General features: G+C 44.2%; 1 protein-coding gene across 2 annotated transcripts in view; it reads right to left on the bottom strand.

The window, feature by feature from the left end:
- Positions 1-24,311, bottom strand: part of PLXNC1 (plexin C1) — a 142,002-nt gene that overhangs the window by 111,697 nt on the left and 5,994 nt on the right. For both annotated transcript variants that reach the window (XR_003004431.1, XM_024754364.1), the window contains exons 2-3: positions 11,502-11,642; positions 199-333 (exon numbers count right to left, since the gene is read on the bottom strand). Coding sequence is in view for 1 of the 2 variants with exons in the window: in XM_024754364.1 (XP_024610132.1) it covers positions 199-333; positions 11,502-11,642 (276 nt within the window). In the remaining variant the exon portion in view is untranslated. The remainder of the gene's footprint in view (positions 1-198; positions 334-11,501; positions 11,643-24,311) is intronic.

Consider the following 24,311-nt stretch of genomic DNA (forward strand, 5'->3'; position numbering starts at 1 on the left):
CATAGGTAATAATTCTTGCTTACTTACTGACAGTAAGGTTTTTAATTCCATGTCTGTGAACCACTGCGTGTCTTCTTGAAGCCTGCAGCAGTGTTTAAACTCAGTAGCTCAAAGTAAAAAGCTTCACCACTCGATAATGACGCCAATTAAACAATTTGTATTCATAAGACAGAAACAGTAACTAGTATTTCTGCCTACCTCTTTTCCAGCTGTTAGATAGATGTAGATATTCTTCTTAGGATGAGGAACGAGTTTGTAGAAAACAGGTGTTTCTTCTTTAATTTCATAGATAACCTCCGGACAATTAGAAGTCAAATTCTCACCAAGAATAACCTATTTTTTAAAAAAGAGAAATATGACTTCTATTAAATAATTTGAATTTCAGGGTGGCAAAACGTATGGCTTAATCCTAAGATTACATCCTTTCTTCCTCACTACCTACACTGGCCAAGGTACCATGTTCCTTAATCATCGGCTCATATCTCAGCCTTCAACAAGGCTGGTGATAACAAGCTTGGATTTCTGCTTTTGTAGGGGACAAAGTCATGGTGCACGCACACACACACACAAAGCCACTCTTCGGTGCTGAGGCAGTATCCTCATATGTGGAAGCTCTTTGTCCAGAACTGGCCTTACAAGAAGCCACGAGTGACAGCTTCATCAGTGCTATGCCAAGTGCTCTTCAAACTAAAGGCAGGCAGCCTGACAGGTACCTGCATGGGTTACTCTGATTCTCCTCTATGGGTCTACACAGTTCTGTGTTTTAAAGTAACCAGGACAACTTAACAGGCCTAAACGAGTAGGTACATATTTATATATAAAATACAAGTAAGTGTGGCTTTGAAGTTGGACATACCTGAGTTTCACTCATCTTTAGTCAATAAACATCTCTTGAACATCCACTATATGTATCTGCCACATTGTAGGTGTTTGCAAAAATGCAGTGAACAAATGGTGGGGAAATCCTGCCCTTATAGAACTTACATTCATGTGCATGCTGGGGTGGGGGGAGTGTAATGATAGACAGTTAACAACAAATCAGTAAATTATAAAATATGTCAGCAGGCACCGCAATGCAATGAGAAGCCTCCGCACTGCAACGAAGAGTAGCACCCGCTCGCCACGACTACAGAAAGCCTGTGCGCAGCAACAAAGACCCAACGCAGCCAAAAAAAAAAAAAAAAAACACACGTTAGCAGGACCGACAGTATAGCACAGGGAACTATATTCAATATCCTGTAATAACCTATAATGGAAAAGAATCTGAAAAATAATAGATTACATACATGTACAACTGAATCACTTTGCTGTACACCAGAAACTAACACAACACTGTAAATCAACTATACTCCAATATAAAAAAAAATACGTTAGCAGGTGATATAGGTCAAAATTAAGTGGGGTAAAAAGATGGAAAATGTGTGTTCAGCATTACGTTTCATTAGAAGGTGACGTTTTATTTAGAGACTAACAGGAGATGCTGGAGTGAGTCATTTAGATACATGTGGATAAAGCATACTCTTAGAAGAGTGACCCACTGGTGCAAAAGCCCTAAAGTGAGAGCAGACCAGTATGGCCTGAGCAGAACAAGTGAGGTAGAGAGGAGTGGACAGCGAGGTAACAGGGTGGATCATATAGGTTCTTGTTGGCCTGCGTAAAGATTTTGCCTCTTACTCTAGGTGAGAGATGTGGAGCCACTGCAGGGCTTTGAGCAGAGGAAACACATGGTGAGAAGGTGGGGTCTGAAGCATGGATAGGAAGACTCCTCGGAAGACGATTACCCTAATCCTGGAGAAATATAATGGTAGCTTGGTCTCAGATTTGTATCCTGGCTCTACCCTTCAAGTAGATGTGCTCCTCTGAGCTAGTAACTTACTTAACCTCCCTGGGACTCAATCTCCTCACCTCTAAAATGGAACTAACAATGCCTTCCTTATACACAGTGTTGTAGGATCAAATGAGAATTACGAATAATGCTTAGCACGTCAACAATACTCAATGGATAATAACCTATTACTAGATTACAAGCACCTCTTGGGTAGGGACCATGTCTTAATCATCTTGGTACCTACCCCTCTGCCCCAGACAATACAATGCTTTTGAAAGTGAAGATGTTCAACATTTTGTCAGTTTGAAAACATCCAGATATGATACCTATATTCATATCTCTACCACTGTGGACATCAGTTACATTGGGCATATGATTTGAAAAGAAAAAACTGGCACCTGGGATTCTTTTCAAAGTCTACTTTCACACATCTACTGAGCAATAACATGCCTGTACCACACATCCTGATGGCAAGCACATTTTTGCTATTTAATCAAAAATTAGGACTTCCCAGGTGGCGCAGTGGTTGAGAGTCCGCCTGCCGATGCAGGGGACACGGGTTCGTGCCCCGGTCCGGGAAGATCCCACAGGCCGTGGAGAGGCTGGGTCCATGAGCCGTGGCCGCTGAGCCTGCGCGTCCGGAGCCTGTGCTCCGCAACGGGAGACGCCACAGCAGCGAGAGGCCCGCGTACCGCAAAAAAAAAAAAAAAATTAATTTGGCTCATGGAGCAGCATCCCACATGCGCTCAGGATCTGGCCTGAGTCTGGCTTTGTCCTGCGATGGTGATTTCCCTCCATCATCTTCTCTGAGTCAAACCCAGGTGGATTTGGTGCAACTAGTAGCTCACTAGGAGCCCATGAACCGCTCACTAAGTTCAGTGGCAGCTCTGTAAAATCAATGTAACTAAATAGATTAAATATGACTTTTTCAAAAGGAAAGCAGCATTTAGGTCCAAAGGGAGGTGGAAAGGTCTGTGCCTCAAGTCATTTATAAATGACTCTACAGCCGCACCATCCAATATGGTAGCCGTTAGCCACACATGGCTGTTTAAATTTAAATTAAATTAAAAATTCACTTCCTTAGTCACACTAGTCACATTTCAAGTAATCACTAGCCACATACAGCTAGCGGCTATCATATTGTATGTGCGGATATAGAACATTTCCATCATCATGGAAAGTTCTATTAAGAGACCCTGGCCTACAGAAACCTATGAGCCCAGGGAGACATCAGGCAGGCACTGACCAAGTGTGGACTTGCCAGGCTCCTGTCTTCCCATCTCTAATTCACATTCTTTATTAATCAGCTCAGATTCAAACAGCTGATCAGGTTCTTGGAAAGTGCTTGTATAGAGGGGGAGAGATAGGAAGCCAGATTTAAAGATCGACAGAAACATTCTCAAGTGAGGCTCAGAAGGCTGCTGCCCAGATCTCTCTTGATGAATTCATCACGTTAAAACCATCATCTGGCAGAAACACCTATGAAGCATTCTTGCCAATAAAGCTGAAGCCGAATCTGATCAAGCCTTAGTGCTAACTTCCATTTAGCATTAGGAAACAGAAGGGGCAGAGGAACAAGCTAAATGGCGCCACAAGAAAGTGAACAGCCAAATCCACGGTGTGAGACATTCCACAGGACAGCAGACTTCCTTTCCTCAAAAAGTCAACAGAGGTGAATCGTAGGATAGGAGGAGGTCACTCAGATTAAGAGAAACAGAACAACCTCAATGTCATTTGAGGACCTTGTTCAGATACCAATTTGGACAAAACAATTTTAAAAAGACATTCTTGAGTCAATCAGGAAAATTTAGTTATATGGACTTGATATTGATAATTCTGAAGAATTACTGATGATTTTGTTACTTGCAATCATAGCTTTATGATTATGGTGATTTAAAGAAATGATCATAGTTTTTTAGAGATGCATAGTGAAATATGTAGGGGGTGAAATGACACAGTGTCTGGGATTTGCTTTAAAATTTAGAAGTAAATAAAAACAATTTACAAAACACCACCACTCATCCATTTTAAGTGAGTTAGGAGCTGCACTGCGGTTGTTATTAGAGCTTATTTTATTTTATTTATTTTTGGAGCACGGTGGATACAGATGGGTAAGGGGCTAGAAAGATCTTATTTGGGTCAATACAGATTTACTTACTTGATACCTTAGAGATGAAGCATCACTATGCTCTCTAGAACTTGGACTTATGGCAGGGAAGCCTTTCTTGCTTGCTTTTTTTTCCTCTTTAAATTACCAAAGTGTACATGCACCAGGATTTGCCAACCAGTTTCCTGAACAAGCTACCTCGAGAGGCCAACAGTGAAGCGTATCCTGATAACTGCAGGTGCTGGGTTTAAAGGGGTATGCTTCATTGTTGGTGGGAGTGAGACTTCTCTGGAAGGTAATTTGGCGTTATCTCTCAACACTATAAAGCACATACCCTTAGATCCCACACTCCCTCATATATACATATATAATGATATATGTAATAGGTATTTATTGCAGCATCATGTGTTCTAACAAAAGACTGAAACAACCGAACCGTCCAACAATAGGGACCTGGTTAACTAAACTATGGTGCAAGCAATGGAATACTATTTAGCAATGAAAAGAATCAGAAAGCTCTCTATGTATTATATGTTATGTTTACCATGCTATATTAAATATGTATATATACATGTATGTACACATATATAACATGTATGTTTAATAAAAGGAGAGAAAGACTATCTTCCCCTTTTGCTCGCAGACATATATAAAATATCTCTAAACCATTATCACTGGTTGCCCCAGAAGTCAAGAATGGGTGACCTTCTTGGTTCTTTTGAGCTTTGAACACTGCTAATGTATTGTCTTTAAAAATAAATACAAAAAAATAAATAAATAAATACATGCAATTTAAATTTTAAAAGTGTTTGAGGATGAGTGGGTCCAATGGTTTTCCTTTTCTCTAGATTATGCAGAGAAGGATCTCCGTACCCCCAAGGAAGTTTCCATTTTCATCACATCTTTTATTTTACTAAAGCAACGTGCTGCACAGAGGGACTGGGGTCTCTGCTTCAGCACGGCCCTCGTCTCTCTCAGATGACTACAGGAAGGATCTCCTCCTCCTCTGGATTTCTGTTAATATCACCTCCAACCCCACCCCCACCCACAGAGCCCAGCCCAGCACAGGGGTATCGGTGGAACTCTTAGATCTTCTAACTGCAAAAGTCACATCAACATCAACACAGAAAAGAAAGCCAGCATGACTGGAGCTGGGCCACCTCGCTAAAGAATACGATAAGTGAAGCGATTCAGGAAGTAACGGTGAGTCACAGAAACCCAAAATGGGTTGAATTTTGCATAAGAGAAAATGCATTCAATACACACACACTCCTCGGGCATGATGTGGATTTTCATCTATTGCTTCCAGCATACGACCTTAATATAGATCTAATCTGAAGTCAACCTGAGCCTCTGCCATGTATATTCTTACATACCCCTTCATCCATCTCAAATGTCACCTCCTCTGAGAAGCCTTCCCTGGTCACCTTTCTACCGTACCCCACTGTCCCTCTCTACACATCACTCTGTTTTCTCCACAGCACTTATCACCATGTGAAATGACTTCATTACTGGTTAATCCATTTAGTTGTTTTCTGTCTTTTTCTTCCCACCATGAGAGCAGGGGCACTGTTGGTTTTGTTCGCTTTTATATCCTTGGCACCCAGAACAGTGCCTGGCACATAAAAGGTGCCCAATAAATATTTATTAAATGAAAAAACATACTCTATTAGCGTTCAAGATTTTATAGGGCTCTTCAGATTTTTCCAGCTGCAGCCCGTGTGGAAAACAAATTTTCCCCATGGAGAACTTCAGCGAGTGTCAACATATTGTTTCTGTTGACATCTTCCTGAAGCCTCATGGCAGGCGATTAACTAGCCTTGGGATTTTCACTGCATACAAAAAAACCAACAAACAAACAAAACAAAAAAACCAACAACAACCCTCCCAGCTACAGTCCTGAAATGTATGGTGTGCGAGACTTCCACACCATACAATTAGCTGCATTACAAGTACAACACCATCCACGGAAAAGACAGCCTGGTGAGGAAAATGAGGGGGAGAAAAATTAAACAAAAGACTATTTCTGTTTTTTTCTTTACTATTAACATGACGTGGGAAAGCCATGGGTGTTCAAAATGCTAAAATATTTTACACCAAATTTCTTTTCTTATACCTCACTCTGTGAGGCTGACCAGGTAAAGGGTAAATCAAACATTCTTCTCACTTATTTTTTTTTGGTAATTATCCAATAGCATTTACTGTGCTTCAGTAAGTAGGAGTAATAATAAAAATGAAATATAAAGATTAAAGCAAATTACTCTCTGGTTTCCAATCTACTGATTTTGATGTAAGTCATAAGAGAAGCATATAGCCTGAACCATGAGTTCTAGATTTGTGGATTACACGGGCGAATTTGTTCCGAATCGGGGAGTCCCTGCACACTCACACACTGGAAGGAATGAGATGGGGGTAAACTTGGACATGACTTTCTCAACAGCCAACCACGGAGCCCACTTTCAAGTTCTGACAGTTCCCACTGCCTTTACTTTTTGGTCTGTTCCCTCAGCTCAGCGTCCATGCTCGCCCCCCCCACTTCCAGCCCCAGGTCCTGTCCTGGGCTTCTCATGGCCTCCTCTTATTTGAACATTCTGTGGGAGTATATATAGAGCTTGGCTTTAGAAAAGACCTGTTTTTGTTTTCTCTTATTTTTCACTCGAAAACTTTAAAAACCAGCGTCAAGGCAGACTCTTCAAAGGTTACACAGTTTGGAGGCAGGAAGAACTTTCTGGAAATGGGCTGAATCTCACTCCATGGTTTGGATAAATGACAGAGTTTGGAGAGCTACATAGGTAGCCAGTCCGGACTCAGCGTGGGCGCGGTGCTTCTCTGCTGGATATGGGGAAAGAGCATGATATGGCTTCCTGAATCCTGAACCCTGCTTTAGGCCTAAGGATGTTGGAGAAACCCAACCCTAGCCTCCTGTTGCTGGAGCCATTCTAAAAATCAACTTGAACACAGATTTCCTACCATTGCTCTAAAGGAGTTCACTGGGGAAAAGCAGGGGTTCCTAAGGGGGTTCAGAGGCTCCCAGGAGCTACTTGTAGCCCCAAGAGGAGAGGGCTCCGCCTTCCTTTAACACAGAAGTCTGCACTCAGCTGGGTTGTCAGCAAGCTGTCCCTAAAACCACAGAAGTCATAGAACCTTCTCACGAAACCTCAGATACTTGCATCTTGATGTTAACCCAGATATTCCAACACTAGAAAATACAAAATAAAAACCAGTTCCACAAACTCTCCCAAGCTCTAGAGAACACATCTGAATTATCAGTGCAGTTTGTTTGGGAGACTGGTTGCTTCCATTCAAATCACCTTGAGCAAGTTACCTAACCTCTCAGAGCCTCAGGTTTTTTCATTTATAAAGTGGGAACGCTCATAGTATTGAACTAGTAAACCCATGCAGACACTGGTTCTAATGCCCCGCACATAGTAAGAGCTCAGAAATGTTAGCTGTTATTATTCCTCGCCTACTGCCTTCTTTTCTTCTTTGCTTACAAGAAAGGTTAATGGGCATGGGCGAAGTTACAAATTTCAAATTTCACTACTTATTTTACCACCCGGAAAAGTTCAAAATATTCAATTCTGCCCTTGAAATAAGGACCATTTTCTACATGCAACAGAGTCAGCTCAAAGGAATCCAAACTGCACCATAGTCTGTACCACAAGCTGGAGAAAGAGCACGTGTTTGTAAGAATGAGTACACATGGCAGCATCCTGGCCACACAACACGTGGGATGTGAATTCCCAAAAACGGAGTTCAGTGTGGCTCTACTTTTTCAGCTGATCTCAGCGAGGATGCTGACGACTGAAAAATTATAGCATGCAATCATGCTCAGAAAGGAAGTAAAATGAGGAAATATCCAGAGGAAAAAGTGACTGGACATAATCTGTCTCACGACCACTAGGATGGCAAGTCGATAATAAGGGGGCAGATGAGATATTCGCAAAGGACGCTTTCAGTTCCAAATTCCTTCAGGTTTTCTAAAACCTTACAAAGGGATTTAGAAATAAAAGTAGAAGAGGGCAGTAAAGGTAGTAGCATATTGTGAAATCTTTAATTTTTCCACTCATCATCAATAAAACCTTACCTTCAGAGGTAGTGCCAGATGACTCGGAAGAGTGCATGTCTTTAAAGTCACTTTAAAAGTGACTCAATATCTCGGCTTAAGCTCAAAGTAATGTTTCCATATAATAGAATATGATACAGCTATTTTAAAAGACTTTACAGTTTGCTGTAACTTTTCAATATAAGCATTTTCCCTCGTTAACTGAAGAAAAAAAGGATGCAAAACTGAATAGAGTCTGACCTCAACTATGTAAAAAGAAGAATCTAAAATGCTGACAGCAGCTGCCTCTACATAAGAAAACTAGGGGTATTTTTTCTTTGCTTTCCCCTCATACCCCGCTACTCTGCAACTTTCTCCAAGAGCACGCATTACTTTTACAATAAGAAAAAAATCATTTCAGTAATATGATATTTAAAATTGTACCAAACTCTATGAAAACTCTGTGAGGTTTTCAGAGATTCAGGAAATCAGAGGGTCCGTGTATGTGTTGGTCAAGAAGAGCAATTGGCCCCCAAATGCTATTTCCTGCCTCTCCTCCAGCCAGGCATATAGTACAGTGCCTGGCGTCTGTCGAAAGGCCATCAACTCTTGATCACCAGGGAAATTGAAGAGTCAGGCTGTGGGTGATCCAAGCCCCTTCTACTCCTGCTCCTGCCGGCTGCCTTGGGTTGGCTTTTCTTTTTCTCTGCTCATTAGTACCTCCACTCTGTGGCTGAAGAAGCCAAGCTTGTGTCTATCAATGTTCATCTTTTCTAACAGTTCTGGTGACGAGTCTGGCAAGGGACAAGCTTGAAGTGTTTGAATACAGGGATCTGGAGATTCTCTGTGCCTTCCAAATCGTCTACACAATCCTGGGGCTTCAGGACTCTGGGTGATTTCAGGGGCTGCACCCAAGCATCTGTACGCAGGATACATAGGGGAGTCTTGGGGACGGCTGGGCTGTCCTCGGGAGCCTGGCGGGGCCCAGTCAGCTCACACTCTCCCCTCCCAACCTCCTCCTGAGGGGTAGAACCTTCCTGAGGGAAGCTGGGGGTGGGGTTTGACTCCCAAGAAGTTATCATGCCAGTGAGGTATTCCCTCAGCCAGACGGTCTGCCTTCTTCTCAAGCTGGGATTCTTCCCTGAGCTTCTAAGAACCCTGAACCTGCTCCACTCCCACTGCCATGTGACCCCCTAGCAACATGCTTCCCACTCCCCCCAGAGAACCCTCACAGAGTGGTTGCCCGTGCCTGGGGCAGAAGCTACCAAGTCAGTGTAGCCTGAGACATAACAGTGTGATCTCTGAAGTGCTTCCCGGTTCAAACCCCTGCTCTGCCATGGGTGACCTTGGACGAATCGTGCAGCTTCTCTGGGCCCCGGTTCCCTTATCTGTAAAATGAGAAGCGTGTGTCCACCTCACTGAGTGGTGGAGGGGACTGAATGAGAACGGGTAGAGTGATGAGCACCGTATAAATGTTAGCAGTCACAAAACAAACAGAAAACCAACCTGCCCTCGTTACTGGAACCCTAAGAACACAGCCACAGATGTGGCTTTTGAAGGTGTAGCCCGTACAGATGCCGAGGAAAGTGAGACTTGGGTCAGCCGTCTCTTCCTCAGCAGCCTTGAAGCTGCAGCTCAGTTCCACCCCTTGGCAGCACAGCATCACTAAACACCGGCCAGCTGCACACGAACCACTGGGGTGAACAAACAGGACAGGCGAAACCAGGCCGTCCCATGGGAAACTATTTATAGCCAGTGTTCCTTCACCTCCAATTTACCATCTAACAGTTTGGTTGGCTCTGCTTTGGGGAAACAGTGCTCTTGTCAAAACACTCGTCAAAAATATCCCAAATCTGAAGAGATAACTGGCAAGGAGACCCAGTAAGGACTGATGGAAACTTCTTCCGCCAGGCGAATGGGTCCAATTAGTCTGACCAGCTTGGTGTAGCTCCGGACATCGCCTCACGGCACTGAGCAACTTGTATACAAGGACTGGTGGGTATTTACCTTTCCCCAGGAAATAAAGTAACACAAAAGGAAAGATGATCAATGTATATTTTAAAAGCATGTGTATACAAACAAACCCCCTCCCATATGTTACTGGGTTTCCTCCAAAGAAAACAGATTAAATCAAGTATCTACCAGGCACTCAGCACTGTATCAGGCTGTGGGAATTCCCGGCCCCCTTCTCAAGAAGCTTAAAATCAAGCTGGGAAGGCAAGACAAACACAAGTGCAAAGGTTAGGCATCAAAGCAAGACATTTGTAATGAGCCAAAAGAATGATACAATGAGTATTTCAGGAGATGAGGGAGAAACGTGAACACTCCAGGCTTCGGAGTCCTCAGAGAGGAGGCGGAGTTTGAGTTGAGCCAAAGCATAGATATGCAGGATTCAGTAAAGCACAGAAAAAAAGAGTGCAATCCAGGAAAGGGGTACAGTGTGAGCAAAGGTGTGGGAGCAGCACACAAGGCACATTTGGAGAAAGCAAGCAAGCAAGCAGGTTTGGCTAATTAGAGACGACCAGAAGAGAAAGGGGTTTCTTAGGTCATCTAGTACAATCTCATTTTACAGATGAGGAAATGGAGGCTCAGAGAGGTTAACAGATTTACCTCAAGTCACACAGCTAGTTATCAGTGGGAGATCAGCTGAGAAAACAAATCTGTTAATATTCAGTTTAGAATCTGAGCTGACAGTAAATTGACTGGCTACAGAGAGGCAAAGGAGAATCCGCCCAGGGTGAAAGAAACAGTGCAATTCTCAACCACGAGTGCTGGCGGAGGTCACAGAAGGTGCTCAGTAAATGCTTGCTGAAGAAATTGATAACTGCTATATAATTTCAGACAAGTCATGTGTTATCTCTGAGTTTATTTTCTTCTCCTTCCCCCTGCACCTTTCCCCCAGTGAATAAAAATCTCAACTCGGCCAGTGGTATATCCGCACAGTGGAAATAAATAGTTCTCAGAGATAAAAGGCGAGGGGAGCCTCAGAGGGTTTGAGATTTCTAACCTCTCTGTGGTGGGTGTGGGTAGGAAGGTTAGAAAATGAACCACCCCCTCTGCGGGTGGCAGGTGGGCTGGGGAGAAGGAACATCTGTTTATTTCTTCTTTTTAGCCCTATAATCTTTTACCTCTTTGAAGTTGTGAGAAATCAGGTGCTTTGTACATTTCCATTATAAAGGAGATAGAACTGAAAAGTTAAAAGTCTTAGGAGGGTGAGCCTGGATGCGGTAGGGGCCAGGTCCCCATGTGCCTCACCCAGGCAGCCTGTGAGTAAGGAAGGGAACCGTCTTGGCAAGTTCCCAGGAATCAAGGGGTCTGTCACTTCCATACATGAGTAGGAGGTTATTACAAATAGATTTCCAGAAATTTCTTTCAGGCCATTTCCGTGAGGGGAGGTGTCTCCGAGCAGTTCACAAAGCAGTTGGTATGGTCTCGTGTATAACCCAGAAGCAATACAAAATACAAAAGCACAAAATGGATCAATACTAAAATCGACATGGAAGAAGGCACAGAAAACTAACCTTAAGTAACTGGCCATTTCCAGTCCCCAAGAATAAAACAGTCCTGTTCATTACCACGGTGCCATAAACGGATGTCAGGTCGGAATGGATCAAGGTAGATGATGCGATTGGTTGGACTCTTTCAGGTTGATCCTTGTCACTCTGAACATGCACACAGACGCACAAATAAAAAAAAGATAGTTTTTAACAGTGATCATTCTCATGATGATAAAATGTCACTCATGCCCACCTGGGAAGGATCCTTACTGGAGCCCCAAATACACTTTCTTAGACAAGATCCCCAGGAACAACCTTTTATCCCCTTTATCGGCAGAATCACCACGCTTGCCCAACCCATGGAAAGCCAATTGTTTACTGTGTATTAACATGTACTGATTGCCAGCAGTGAGCTAGCCATCCATTTAACACTCCTCCAGCTGACATATGAAACTCAGTTCCCCTTTATTGCCAAAAAAGAGCCCACTGCTGAATTGGGAGGGAGACAGTCTTACACATGGCTGTTTGCAGGATCATGCTGAAATTTATTTTAACAAGGGTTTGGCTTCTGTGAGGTTAAACAAGCCACTTCCAGAGATGTGAGACGGACCATCCTATTGGGTGTGACGGCAGAGAGGAGGGACTCTGGATTTACAAGAAGAGTGCAGTGTGTTAGCCCAAAGACAGGGTAGGTCATTCAGAGGGCAAAGAGGGAAAGAGAGTCATGGATGGTAGGTAAGACAGAGCCGCAGGGCTAAAGAGGAACCAAGCACAAGGGCTGCACCCGGTGCTGATGTTCTTGAAGAAGAAATGGAAAGCCTAACTCTCAACCTGAAGGCATTTAAATGGTCTGAGGCTCTGAGCACATGGAATCACATGCTCGCTCCTGATCATTAAATAAAGCCCCTCTTTAAATCCGGAGCAGACAGTGTGTCGACCAAAATGTCTTTTTCTTCCTTGTTTAAAGGCATGGAGTGCTTCCTGCTGCTTCCTGCTTTCAACGACAGGAAACCGAGTTTGTTACACAAATCTCTGGAAGATCGGAGCTAGAAAGAGTCGTTGCCTTCTGCAGCTACTGAACACAGTGCGATAGCATACTTTACCTGCGAGAGTTTGGTTCCCAACTGAACTAAGGTTGGCGAAGGCACATCTACGCTTCAACCAATAGGAGAGCCAGCAAACTTCTGTAAGCATCACCGCAACTCCTAAAACTACCCCGTTTGGAGAGGGGAGAGGTAGGAAGGGGGAGGCTAAGACTTATTAACTTCATTACATTACTGCCGACAGTGTTTATGCCTTTCAATTTATGTCTTATTAAATATTCATTATTTTTAAACCCACCAAGTTTCATTAACATCTACACTAAATGGATTCATGGACTAAATTGATTTCTGAAGCCTTTCAAGTGCCGTCTGTGTTTCTTTGTTGAAGTTACACTGGGAGGAAAAGACATGCTGGCAAGGATTTCGCCAATGTGGTGATCTCTGCTCAAGGAAAAGATGTCATAACCTAAGAGAACGTGGCTTATTTGCATACAATATTCCATAGTGAACTCAGTTTAAGAAGATTTTTAGAAAACCCACTGGAGATTTTTTTTTTCCTGTTAAAAATATACTTTTCATACAGTCGGGGAAGATGAGGAACTGTCCTGTTAAAATGAAGCTGAGAAAAAAAATCTCTGTGGGTCTAAGAATCAGAACAATAGATCACTGTTTAGGTAAGGATGCCTCGTGACCATGAGCAGAACAAAAGAAAAGTCGGTGACCTTTAGATGTAAAAAAAAATAAACCCACACCACACATCTTGCTTTAAAATAAAACCAGAATTGTTCAAACTTAAAATCGGCTGACCACGCCTCTTCTTTTTATTAAATATTTGAGCATCTCAGAAGTGCTTAACTCAGAGAATTGGACGTCATCTCTGCCTGGGCATCTGGAATGTTCTAACACCACTATCCTTGGCTGGAGGACTCCGTTTTCCCTCAGCCCACGACACAGACAGAGTAATGACCGTGGACTGTTGATTGTCCATCCACAAGGACCAAATGGGAGAGTGTCCTCCCACGTCTGGTATACAGTAGGTGCTTAATAACTGTAGCTATTTAGATTAGCTAAGAACCGTGCCATCACAGTTAGTCTTGGCTAAGGTGGGATGAGATATTCTGTTTGTGAAAGACTGACTCCAAAAAATCCCAGAAGTGGCTCAAAAGCCGAAAATGAACAAGGAGAAAATTGCTTCTAAATTACTGTCCCATCCTCTCTAGCATCCTTCCCTGGCTTCTGTTTCTCAGTAATTGAAGTTTTCCAAATTAAGTCCTGGATCAATAGCATGGGTTAGTAGTAGGGCCATTAAATCAATGTTCTCGAATTTGAGAGCTGGTGGCATAGAACAGACCACCTGGGACTAGGGGTCAGAGAAGTTAGGTTTGCATTCAAGCTTGGTTCTCATCCTCTGGGTGATGTGGGCAATTTATCGAACCCTGCTGGGATTGGCCTTCTCAGCTGTGAATAAGGCCAATGGTGTGTGATCGGTAGGGTAGTTATGAGGGAGAGACAATAATGATGGTAGTAATAATAACATGTTGATACATGCTAGCTGCTATTATTAGTAGTAACTTGCACCTACTGTGTGCTGCTTGGAATATTTTATAACACTCCGACTAAATAAGGATAGTACAGGGTAGTGAGCTGGACCTCCAGGCTTTCGGTTCTGGCTCTGTCACGTTCTAACTAATTTTGTGCACGTTATTTAGCTTCTCTGTGACTCAGTTTCCTCCTCTATGCACTGGAAGTGACGATAGCAGCATTTATGTCATAGACTCATCACGAGGACTGAATGAGTTAAGACACAAGCCTAGGTAAAGCTTAGAAGAACAGCGTCTGGCACATAGTAACACACAATCCACGTTTGCGATCATTACCTTATTTAAAAACACAAACGGTTGATGCCACACCTGTGGCAGTTATGCCCACCTCCTCCTTCGCCACAAAACCCTAAGTTTGTTCAGGTAGCAATAAACCCAAGCCTGGGAAACCATGATTAGTCTAAGCCACACAGTAATCCCATTCCCTGCTGCCTGGTACTTGCTTTCCTACCCCTTAGAGCTAGGGGTGGCCATGTGGCCCAGTTTGGGTCTGTGAGATGCAAGAAATCCACTGGAGGAGCTTCTGGGAACAAGCTTCCTCCTTGATAAGAGGAGGCTCTTGAGGAGAACTCATTTGCCCCTCTTCCCTCACTTCCTCCCTTCGGAATCTGTGATGTGAGGCTACCCGTGCAGAGTGGTGACAGCCATTTTTGCTTCCATGACATTCAAGATGGAGCATGAAAACCAACAGACTGGTGCAAGGGAAGGACAAAAGACCCTCAGTTCCTGAGGACACCACTGAGCTCAGACTTCCAAGCTTTAAACTTTTTACTAACAATGATGTTATGGTTTAAGCCGCTGCTGATTGCTTGCAACGCAAAGCAAGTCCCTGTGTAAGAAATGAGAGTCATGGCTGGGGATATGGCACTAGACTCTAGCTTTTCCTCAGCTGCAAAGGACCAGGAACCGGCCAAGCTCTTGTTCCTCTCACCCTGGAGGATCCTGGCCACAGTCACGATTGTGTAGCCAATTACAACAGCGAGCCTGGAAGAAAATAGGAAAGAGCGGGCTTGGACCTCAAGTAAACTCGAAGGGCTGCTCTGGCTGAATGGAAATGGATTCTTTTGTGCTGGAAACACACAGAAATGGACAGGTCCCTGTGAATGGAAAAAGAAACCCTCTGAATGGCTTCCTTTTGCTCATTTCAGCAAATGCAAACAAAAGAAAGACAGGTTCCAGAGAAACCTGCTCACAAAAGTGAAATTAATACCTGGGGAGCCAAGTAGAAAAAGGGAGAAAATAGTGCAGTCGGCCCCCTGTGTCCAGAGATTATTTTTACTCTTTTTTTTTTGGCCTATTTTCTATCCTGCCCTTCTCTCCCTTTAGGGCATAATCACTAATGTTGCTCTCAGCCTATTCTGTCTAGTTTATTACGTGTAATTTATTTCTCAATTCCAGCCTCTGCTTGTTCTTCTGCGTGTAACAAGGTTAATGCCTTGTAATGATGCCTTTGCCAGTTCTGCATTTCGCGACAAAATCCGATCTTGATTTAGCTCTAAACCTTGTCTCCCCTTTGGGCTTTCTTGGTTCCCTCAGAGTTGTCACTCTGTGTCTCCTGCCTGCCGTGTCTAACCACACGTCCCGCCTACACTTGAGCCTGCTCTCAGAGGGAAACTTTTTTCAGTTTGAGGAAAAAGCTACCTTGTCTCAAATGATGTTTGGGCTAAAAAAGAGAGAGCCTTGGGCTTGACACACCAAAGCGGAACCAAGGCTACTGGGAAGGGGTGAGTGCTGGGTGTGTGTGTGTATGCGTGTGTGAGAGAGAGTATTCAGGGAATACTGGGCACATCACAAGGGAAACAGCTTGACCTCCTTGTAGCTCCTTCATAAATCTTTCATTGACCATAAACAAACCCCTGCGTGCACTGCCCAATTTCAGGGGGCACCAGCCACGAACTCTAGGGTGTGAATGGCACACTCCGAATTTGAGTACCACGGGGCCCCGCCCCGACCACGTGGAAGATGGCCTGACTCAGCAAGGATCACGCAGAGCGCTCACAGCCACGCTGCTGCTATTATGGGAACAGCTGGAGGAAATGTGCACAAAAGTGGCCCCTCAAGTGTTGGGGAGACAGCAAAAGTCAAGTCTTTGATCCCCCAAGGTGATGAAAGGACTTCCTTATTTTGGTTTTTCTTTATGGGGCCAGGGCAAATACCAACTGGAACTTCTTACACATTGATAAAAAGCCTCTCGGGCAGTTAATTTTGTAGTCTGTTCCTCTTTGGAATACACTTACGGGAAGCAGTTTCTTCATCATTACTTACCCAGGGGCCTACTTGCAGTTAGGAAACCTCAGCAGGAGTCCTATGCCCAAGATCTGGCCCTGCTCCATCCCTGACAGGCTGCTTGATTTGGGCAAGTCCCTGAACATCAATAACCGAATCTGTAAAATGGACCCGATAATACACACGCCCTGTCTATTAGCATTGCTGTGAGGCTCAAATGAAATCACGTGTGTGGAAATAATTGGAAAACTATCTTTATCAAGCTAGAGAATGGAAAGAACAACTATTCACCCAAGTTAGATACTGATTTTCTTGGCCGTTAAGGCGCCTGTCGCTTTTCTTTATTTTTCTAGAGTATACCACACTGATCAGGTTCTAACTTTATGGCACCTGATGACCTGAAGGAAGAATTAACCTTGGGGACTCAAATGATCCAAAGGAAAAGTTCAAAGTGTGCAGGAGGAATAAAGAAGGGAAGTTTAGGGACATACCTGGGCAGCCTCTATACCAGGCAAGCATGGGGGGGTGTGCAACTGAGCCACGGGGAACATGCAAAGCGGTGAGGTTTGTATTTCATATCCTCCCACGGGCTCTTCCACCTGCTTCCCTCCCTCCAAGGCCCCAGTGTCCTCCAACCTCCCAGGCCTTCCTACTGCCAAAGTCCCACTCTCCAAGATTTATCCTTCCTTTTTCCTGCTTTATACTCCATCCTCCATCTAAATCTCCATCCCTTCCATGTGGCTACTTTCAGTCAATTACCTACAAAAAGACAACCTGACTCGAACAATTCACAAAAATATATGAATTGCTGATAGTGTAAAAAAATGCATTCTCCTAGATTCTTAGAGTTGGAAGAGACACAGTTCCACCACGTTCTTCCATGAGGAAGCTACTGGCATTCTAGATGGGATATTTCTTCACTATGGGGGCTGTCCTCCATGATGCAGGACTTTTAGCATCCCTGACACCTGCCCAAGAATACCAGTAGTGCCCCCCCACCATCATTTTGACTTCTGCAAAACCTCCCTCTCTCACACTGCTAAATACCCTCTAAATAAATGGCATCATCTTCTTTGAGAACCTGTGGAATTGCTCCCAAGATTTCAGAGTTGCTAGAAAATGATTATCTAGACATTTCTTCCCCCCAACTCTCTCCCTCCCTATCTTCCCCATCATGGTGAATGGTACCAACATCCACCCTCAGCTCCTCTCTTTCCATCAGTCCCCACACCCAGTACCTGAAAAATCTCAGCTGAATTTCCCAGCAATCTTACATCTATCTTCTCCATCTCCATGGTTTCCACCCAGTCCAAGCCCCCATCATCTCACTCCTGATCTACAGCAAGAGCCTCCTGGTTTCTCTCTTTCAACCTACAATCTATTCTCCATCCAGTAGCCAGAGTGATTCTTTAATGTATAAAGTAGGCCACGTTACTTCTTTGACTAAAATTCTTCTACGGCTTTCTATCACACTTAGAATTAAACCCAAATGCTTCCAAAGGTCCTATCTGATCTGGTCCCTGCCTACTTCTTCAAACTCATCCCTTGTCACTCTTCTCCTTCACTCTGCTTCAGCTCCCACAGTGTCTTTCTTTCAGACTCTTTAACATGTTCCCATCTTTCTGCCTCAGGGCCTTTGCATATGCTATTTCTGCTACCTCCCCTCTCTTCACACCTTGTAGGCTGTTTTTTTTTTTTTTTGTAAGTCTTTCAGGTTTCAAGTTCAATGTCACCTCCTCATGGACACATGACTGTAGATCATCCTATCCCTGTGCCAGTAGTTATTCTGAATCATAATATTCCATTTGTTTCCTTGAAAATAATTATAATTACATTGCTTTAAATTTTTTTATTTAATGTCTGTCTCCCAGTAGACTCTAAGCTCTACAATAGTTTATCTTACTCTACACCCTGCAGCATATACCTCAGCATCTGGCATGTTGTTAGCTGTCAATAAACATTTATTGAATGAATGAACGAATACATGGATCAGTATTTGAATGCTTTCAGTCAATATCTCACCAGGCAACCCTGGTACACTGCTAAGTAGGTCTAATCATTACAAAGTTCTACAAAAGTTCATTACAAAATTTGTCCCTTGCAAGCACTGGGCCTTGGTTCTGCCTTGGGGAACAATACAAACTACCCCACATCTGCTGCCATGTAGCTTGGCCTTCTCTAAATTTCACATCCATAGTTCACTGACAGTTTGCAAAAGACAGTTCCTAGGTCTTTTGCCATCTCCATCTATAGACAGTCTACAGACTCAGTGTACTTAAAACGAGGCTCTAAGTAAACAAAATACTTCAGGTATTTTCGTATCCTCTAACCAAAGTGAAGAATAATAGCACTGTTCTCGTCCCATGATTAGAACAGCATAACTTGTGAACTGTTGCATTTGGCTAACTCTTTAAAATAGAAATATTGAATACAAAGTGGTAGCATGGAAGAGTAGAAAGAACAAGAGATTTAGGGTAAAGAAAAATGTGGGTTCAAGTTCAAGCTCTGTTACTTATGAGCTGTCTCTAAGCAGTCATTTAACCTTTCTGAGGCTTCTCCACCCACCCACCTGCTCCATCCAGTCCATTTATGGAGCACTTGGCTCTTGGCCAAGTGCCTGACCTGTAAAAATCCAGGTGGGACTGAACTCCTTATTGTCAAACTAAGCCAATCAAATGAGTTTTGAAACAAAATGCAGCATCTTGTCATTGGTTTTCTGACACACACAGTAATGGAATGAGTGCTTGGAGTGGGGACCGCACTGACATCCACAGCTCCTACAAAGAATTCCGGGAATCCATGAAACCAGATGAGAAAAAAATCCTATTTTAGCGAACTCTGACTGAAATTCAGCATTTCATTTAATTATGAATGCAGACCAGAGTCATATTAACTGAACCTGTGACTCTGTCATCAAAAGAAATCAGATATTTTCATATCATTTTATAGTTGTTGCAGGTATCTCAAAATATCATTTGTGCTTATCGCTACTTTGAAATGATGGTAGTTACCGCTGCTAGATCTTGCTATTTAACGTGCTAAGATATATTACTCTATTTCAAATTGGAAAAAACATTTTGATATATCTGTAGATCAATGTAATTGGTTCATTTTGCAACTCTCTCTTTTTATTCTATGTGTTTAAAACCACTGCTCTGAGGAGGGATCTACAGGCTTCCCCAGAGGTCCACACCACAAGGGCTCCACGGGAGGGAGGGGCACAGAGGTGTTGCTAAGCCCAGGAGACTGAGACTGGATGACACCTATAACTACCAGCTGCTCTGGGCCACCTAGCCCTCCTGATGCCTCAGAGAAGCAAGGACCAGCACGTGGAATCCAATTTCTAAGATTGCTCGCTGATGGCAAAGGAACCTCAGAAGGACATCAGTGCAGAATAATTAGGAACAGTTGATGTGTGAGAGAATATCCTTCTCGAGTAGACTCTTCCAAGACCAGGCTGGAGGGGCAGGAGGGAAAGACCAGGAATCCGGCCTCATTGGTGAGGGAGTCACAGGGAAACGCCCCTCTCTTTAGGCTACCTGGCTTTTATTCCTCCTATAAACACAGCTCCAGGGGCTTGGGCTCCTCTTGGAAGCTCTTATCTCGCCGAGCTGTAAGCACATCTTCTCCACTAGATGGAGAGCACCTTCCTTCCAGTTCAACAAATACTTATTGAGGGCCCACCGTGCAGTAGACGGCGTTCTGGATGCCTGGGAAACACTGATGAGACGCCCCTGGCCACTCCCCTCCAGGCACTTACAGCCCCAATGGCACCGTGTTAAGCCCAACACAGAGCCTGGCCCACAGCTGGCACTCCGTAGAGGCTGACAGAGTGGATCCCCAATTCCTCACTTCCTGGCCAACTGCTTGCTTAATGGCCCTTTCTGCAGGTCCCAAAGATATCTAAAACTTGACGAAAATTAAACTAATTGGTCACCAACACCTCTCAATTCTACATCTTAAAAAGCTATTTCATTGAACCCCCTCCTCTCCACCTGCACTGCCACCACCTCAGTTCAGGTCTCCAACACGCTCACTTGGATTACTGCGGCCCACGCAATCCATCTCTTTCTCTCCACGTTCGTTGCGGCCACCGCTCTAGACCAAGGCAACGTTATTTCTCACCTGGACTACTTCGAGAGCCTCCAGCCTCTGCTGGGGCCAATCTCTCATTCATGCCCCAAAGGGCAGCCATTTATTTAGGAATCCGAATCCAGGGGTGTCGCTTCCCTTCAAAGGCTCTTCTAAGCTTTCAGAAAAAAATATAAGCTCCTTCCCACTGCCCACCAGGACTACAGGATCCGCTGCCGCTTCCTTCCCCAACCTCTTCCCCCGACACTCTCCCCTCTCCACCTCCCTAACTCGACCACACTAGCCTTTGCTTCTTCAGAATGACCAAGTCATTTCCCCTTTCGAGGCCTTGCACTGCTCCCCAGTTCCCCTTGGGGACGTGTACAGCTAGCCTTTCTCATTTTCCTGGTGGCAGCTCAACCTCCTTAAAGAGAACTTTCCCCAACACCTCAACTAACACGGCTCTCTTACGTCCTGTTATTTCTCTCAGGGCCCCCATCTCAGCCTGGGCCTTAACTTTCTCATCTGTAAAATGGAAGTAATGACATTACCCATCTCATAAAGTCGTGGTGAGGATTAAACGAGTTAATATTGGTAAAGTGCTGACTGAGGACAATACTTGGTGCGAAGTGAGTGCTTTAGGAGTGCTAGCTATCATTTTAATATAAAAATATTTATTTGCTGCATATTTATTGTCTACTCTGTTGATCATTGGTAGAAATATTTCCTCACAGTGCTTGGCACATAGCAGGAACTCAAGAAGTATTTGTTGGTCCTTCTAATCAGCGGTTTTGCCTCTCATCCTGTCTCATCCATTCTTCTGAGTGATCTCTCTAGAACACAATCAGATCATGTCTGCCTATAGCCCTGCTGTTGTCTTCCATCAGCCATGGGCCATGGCTTTCACACCCTGCTCAGCAGAGTCCCAGAAGTTCCTTTGAGATGCCACAGGGACAGGCAGGGGGTGGGGGTTGGGCGAGTTGCAGGATTCTGGGAACCTCCCCACCCCTGCTTCACCCTGAGCCCCGGCACTTGGCAATGGCCTCACCCAGAACAGCAGGTCAATGATGATTTATTAGCCTTTTTCTCATACTGAGCCTCTGGTTTAAGATTTAAAGCCCAGGTTTAGAAAGTCTGAAAACAACTGACCATCAGGATAAAATCCAGCCATCTTGGCCAGTCCTATTAAGCCCTTTGCCATCTGGCCCTGCATGCTCATTTCTGGACACTCCCCAGCCGGGGTGAGCTACCTGCGGTTCACAAGCTTATTCAACTTCCCTCTTGTGCACAAGCTGTGCCCTGTCTCTGGAACTCCCTTTCTTGCCTCTTCTACTTGGCTTTAAGCCACACACAGCTCCAGCATCACCTCTCTGAAGCCTCCCAGGTCCTCCCGTGCTGAGTGTGACACTCCTTCTTGGGGTTTCTGCACCACCTTTTTGTTAAATCTCTCACGATGTCTTAGGGCAACGTGAAGGTTTGTTTTACTCTCACCCCTTCTGTTACAGCAGGCGTCGGTAAACTACCCGCTGTGGACCAAATCTAGCCTGCTGCCTGTTTTTCTGAATGACCCCCTGCCAAGCTAATAGTTTTTACATTTTTAGATGGTTGAAAAAAATCAAAAGAAGAATATTTTATGACAAGTGAAAATTATACATGAAATTCAGATTTCTGTGTCCATAAAGTTTTACTGGGACATCCCCGTGCTTGTTCGTTTACATGTTGCCTATGGTTGCTTTCACACTTCAGTGGCAGAGTTGAGCAATTGCAATCGAGACTGTATGTGGCCTGCAAAGCCTACGATATTGACGATCTGACCTTTACAGAAAAAGTTTGCCGACTTCTGCAATAAGAACGTTGGCCAGAGAGGTGGGGTGGGGATTGCTGGGGTCAAATCCCCCTTCTAACTCCTCTGAGGAGACACTACGTGTAACTATTGATTAGACAGTCAAACCCATCAACTACAGAAACAGTAAAACTTAAGTCACAATTCTATTTGGTTTTGTGATAGTATATAAATTAGTATTAATTTTCTATCTTGATGAAAATGCTAAGAAAAACTAGGCGTGCAATTGATTAAAAAAAAAAAATCTTACCACTACCATGCCCCCGCTCCCACAAACAAGTGAGACCCAGGATGCCTACAAACTGTGCCCCAGCGGACTTCGGTTTTTCTCTGAGCAGGCCTCAGTGATCATCAGCTATGTGCCAACACATATTCAAGGAAGACAGAGGTAGGCCATGGAGAAGCCTGAAGGGAGGTAGAGATGATTCCATGCTGCTGTAGTCAACATGGTGATCACGGTGTGGCTCTTCCACCTTCCCGTTCCAAGGCAACCCGCCCACACACCTACCGGGGACCACTGCATGATGGGCTTCCTTCTTCTGACTGGACCTGGGGTCAGCACCTGCCCCAAGGGCAATGAATCGCTACCCTGAACGAGGGCTCATAATCTGGAGTGAAAGGATGGGTTGGACCCCATTCTCTCTCTTTCCTGGTAATTTGAACTAAGTAACATAGAAAGCTGTTGCCAGCTGGTAGCCGATGCAGAAGGTTAAATGCTATTGAAAGGCAGGGTGGGGGGATCAGGTCAGGCTGAGGCACATTCAGGTGGAGGGGGTGAGGGGCAGATGTTTGAGGAAGCCGAGGTGGTCACTAGGTAGCAGGACTGAGGGAAGCAGCCACGCTAAGTCACGTTGACAATGAAACCTTAGAATAAGCATCCATCACACTTCCTGCTGTTACACCCCTTTCCGCTGCCGGGAGTCCAGACCCCCTTCCCACTCCGTATCAGCCCCATCCTAGCACTCCTAAATAGTCATGATAGTAATGATAGTAAATACATACACAGCATTTACTATAGGTCAGGTAGCGTTCATACATATTAACTCATTAATCCAGACAAAAATCCTATGAAACAAATAGGATCCCTACTTCTAGATGAAGAAACAAGCACAGAAAGGTTAAATAATTTGCCCAAGTTCACACAACTGGGAAGTGGCAGCTGTGGTCCCAGTCGACCTGGCTCCAGAGTCTGCAGGCAACCACTGCACAGCACTGCTTCTCCTCCTAGATCGCCATGTAATCCCACCTGTTTCTATCCACTAAATGCCCCATCCCCTTGTTTGAGCTTGCTTATGTAGATCTTTGTTTCACGCAACCAACCGTGCCTAATTAGGATTGAAACTGGTATCAGGATTGATCTTTGTAAAGACCAGATCCTTCAAGAGAATTTTGGTGTGGTGTACAGCACAGTAGAAGGCTCTAGACATCTCCCCCCGCACCCCACATCCTGGAATGAAATGCAAATAGACTGCTGTCCGAAAGGGTGAAGGAGCTAATTTGACTATGACCTATAGATTCTTGAGACTCCGACTCTAAACTCAAAAACAGTTAAGACTTCAGAAGTTTTTCTAGGTATTTCCTTTGGGCAATTAGAAGAGGATAAGGAATATAAGGGTAGTGGAATTAGCTGGTTACTTTAGATGACCCTAAGTAAAGCTGCAATGAAAACAGTGGCACAAATTCTTATCCCAGGTGCCTCAGGTGGAGGACAAGGGAAACTGATACCTTACAGCTGTGGTTCTAAAAGCTGAATGTGTATTAGAATCACCTGGAGAGCTTGTTAAACCACAGATTGCCAGTCCCACACCCTACTCTGAGTTTCTGATTGGGGCCCAAGAGTTTGTATTTCTAGTAAGTTCCCAGGTGATGCTGAATGCTGCCGGTCCAGAGACTACACTTGAGAACCCTACAAGTTCTTGAGGGGCTTTGTGCCCTACAGCACAGAGCCCTCTCCTCTTGTCCACTGAAAAGTACAATCACGCACATTATTAAATTATACCAAAGAAGTGCCAACCACGCTGGGTTTCTATGGTCAAAGTTAACTCCCAGA

The sequence above is a fragment of the Neophocaena asiaeorientalis genome, unplaced genomic scaffold (genome assembly GCF_003031525.2).
Source record: "Neophocaena asiaeorientalis asiaeorientalis breed wild unplaced genomic scaffold, Neophocaena_asiaeorientalis_V1.1 scaffold92, whole genome shotgun sequence".
NCBI classification, from domain to species: Eukaryota; Metazoa; Chordata; class Mammalia; order Artiodactyla; family Phocoenidae; genus Neophocaena; species Neophocaena asiaeorientalis.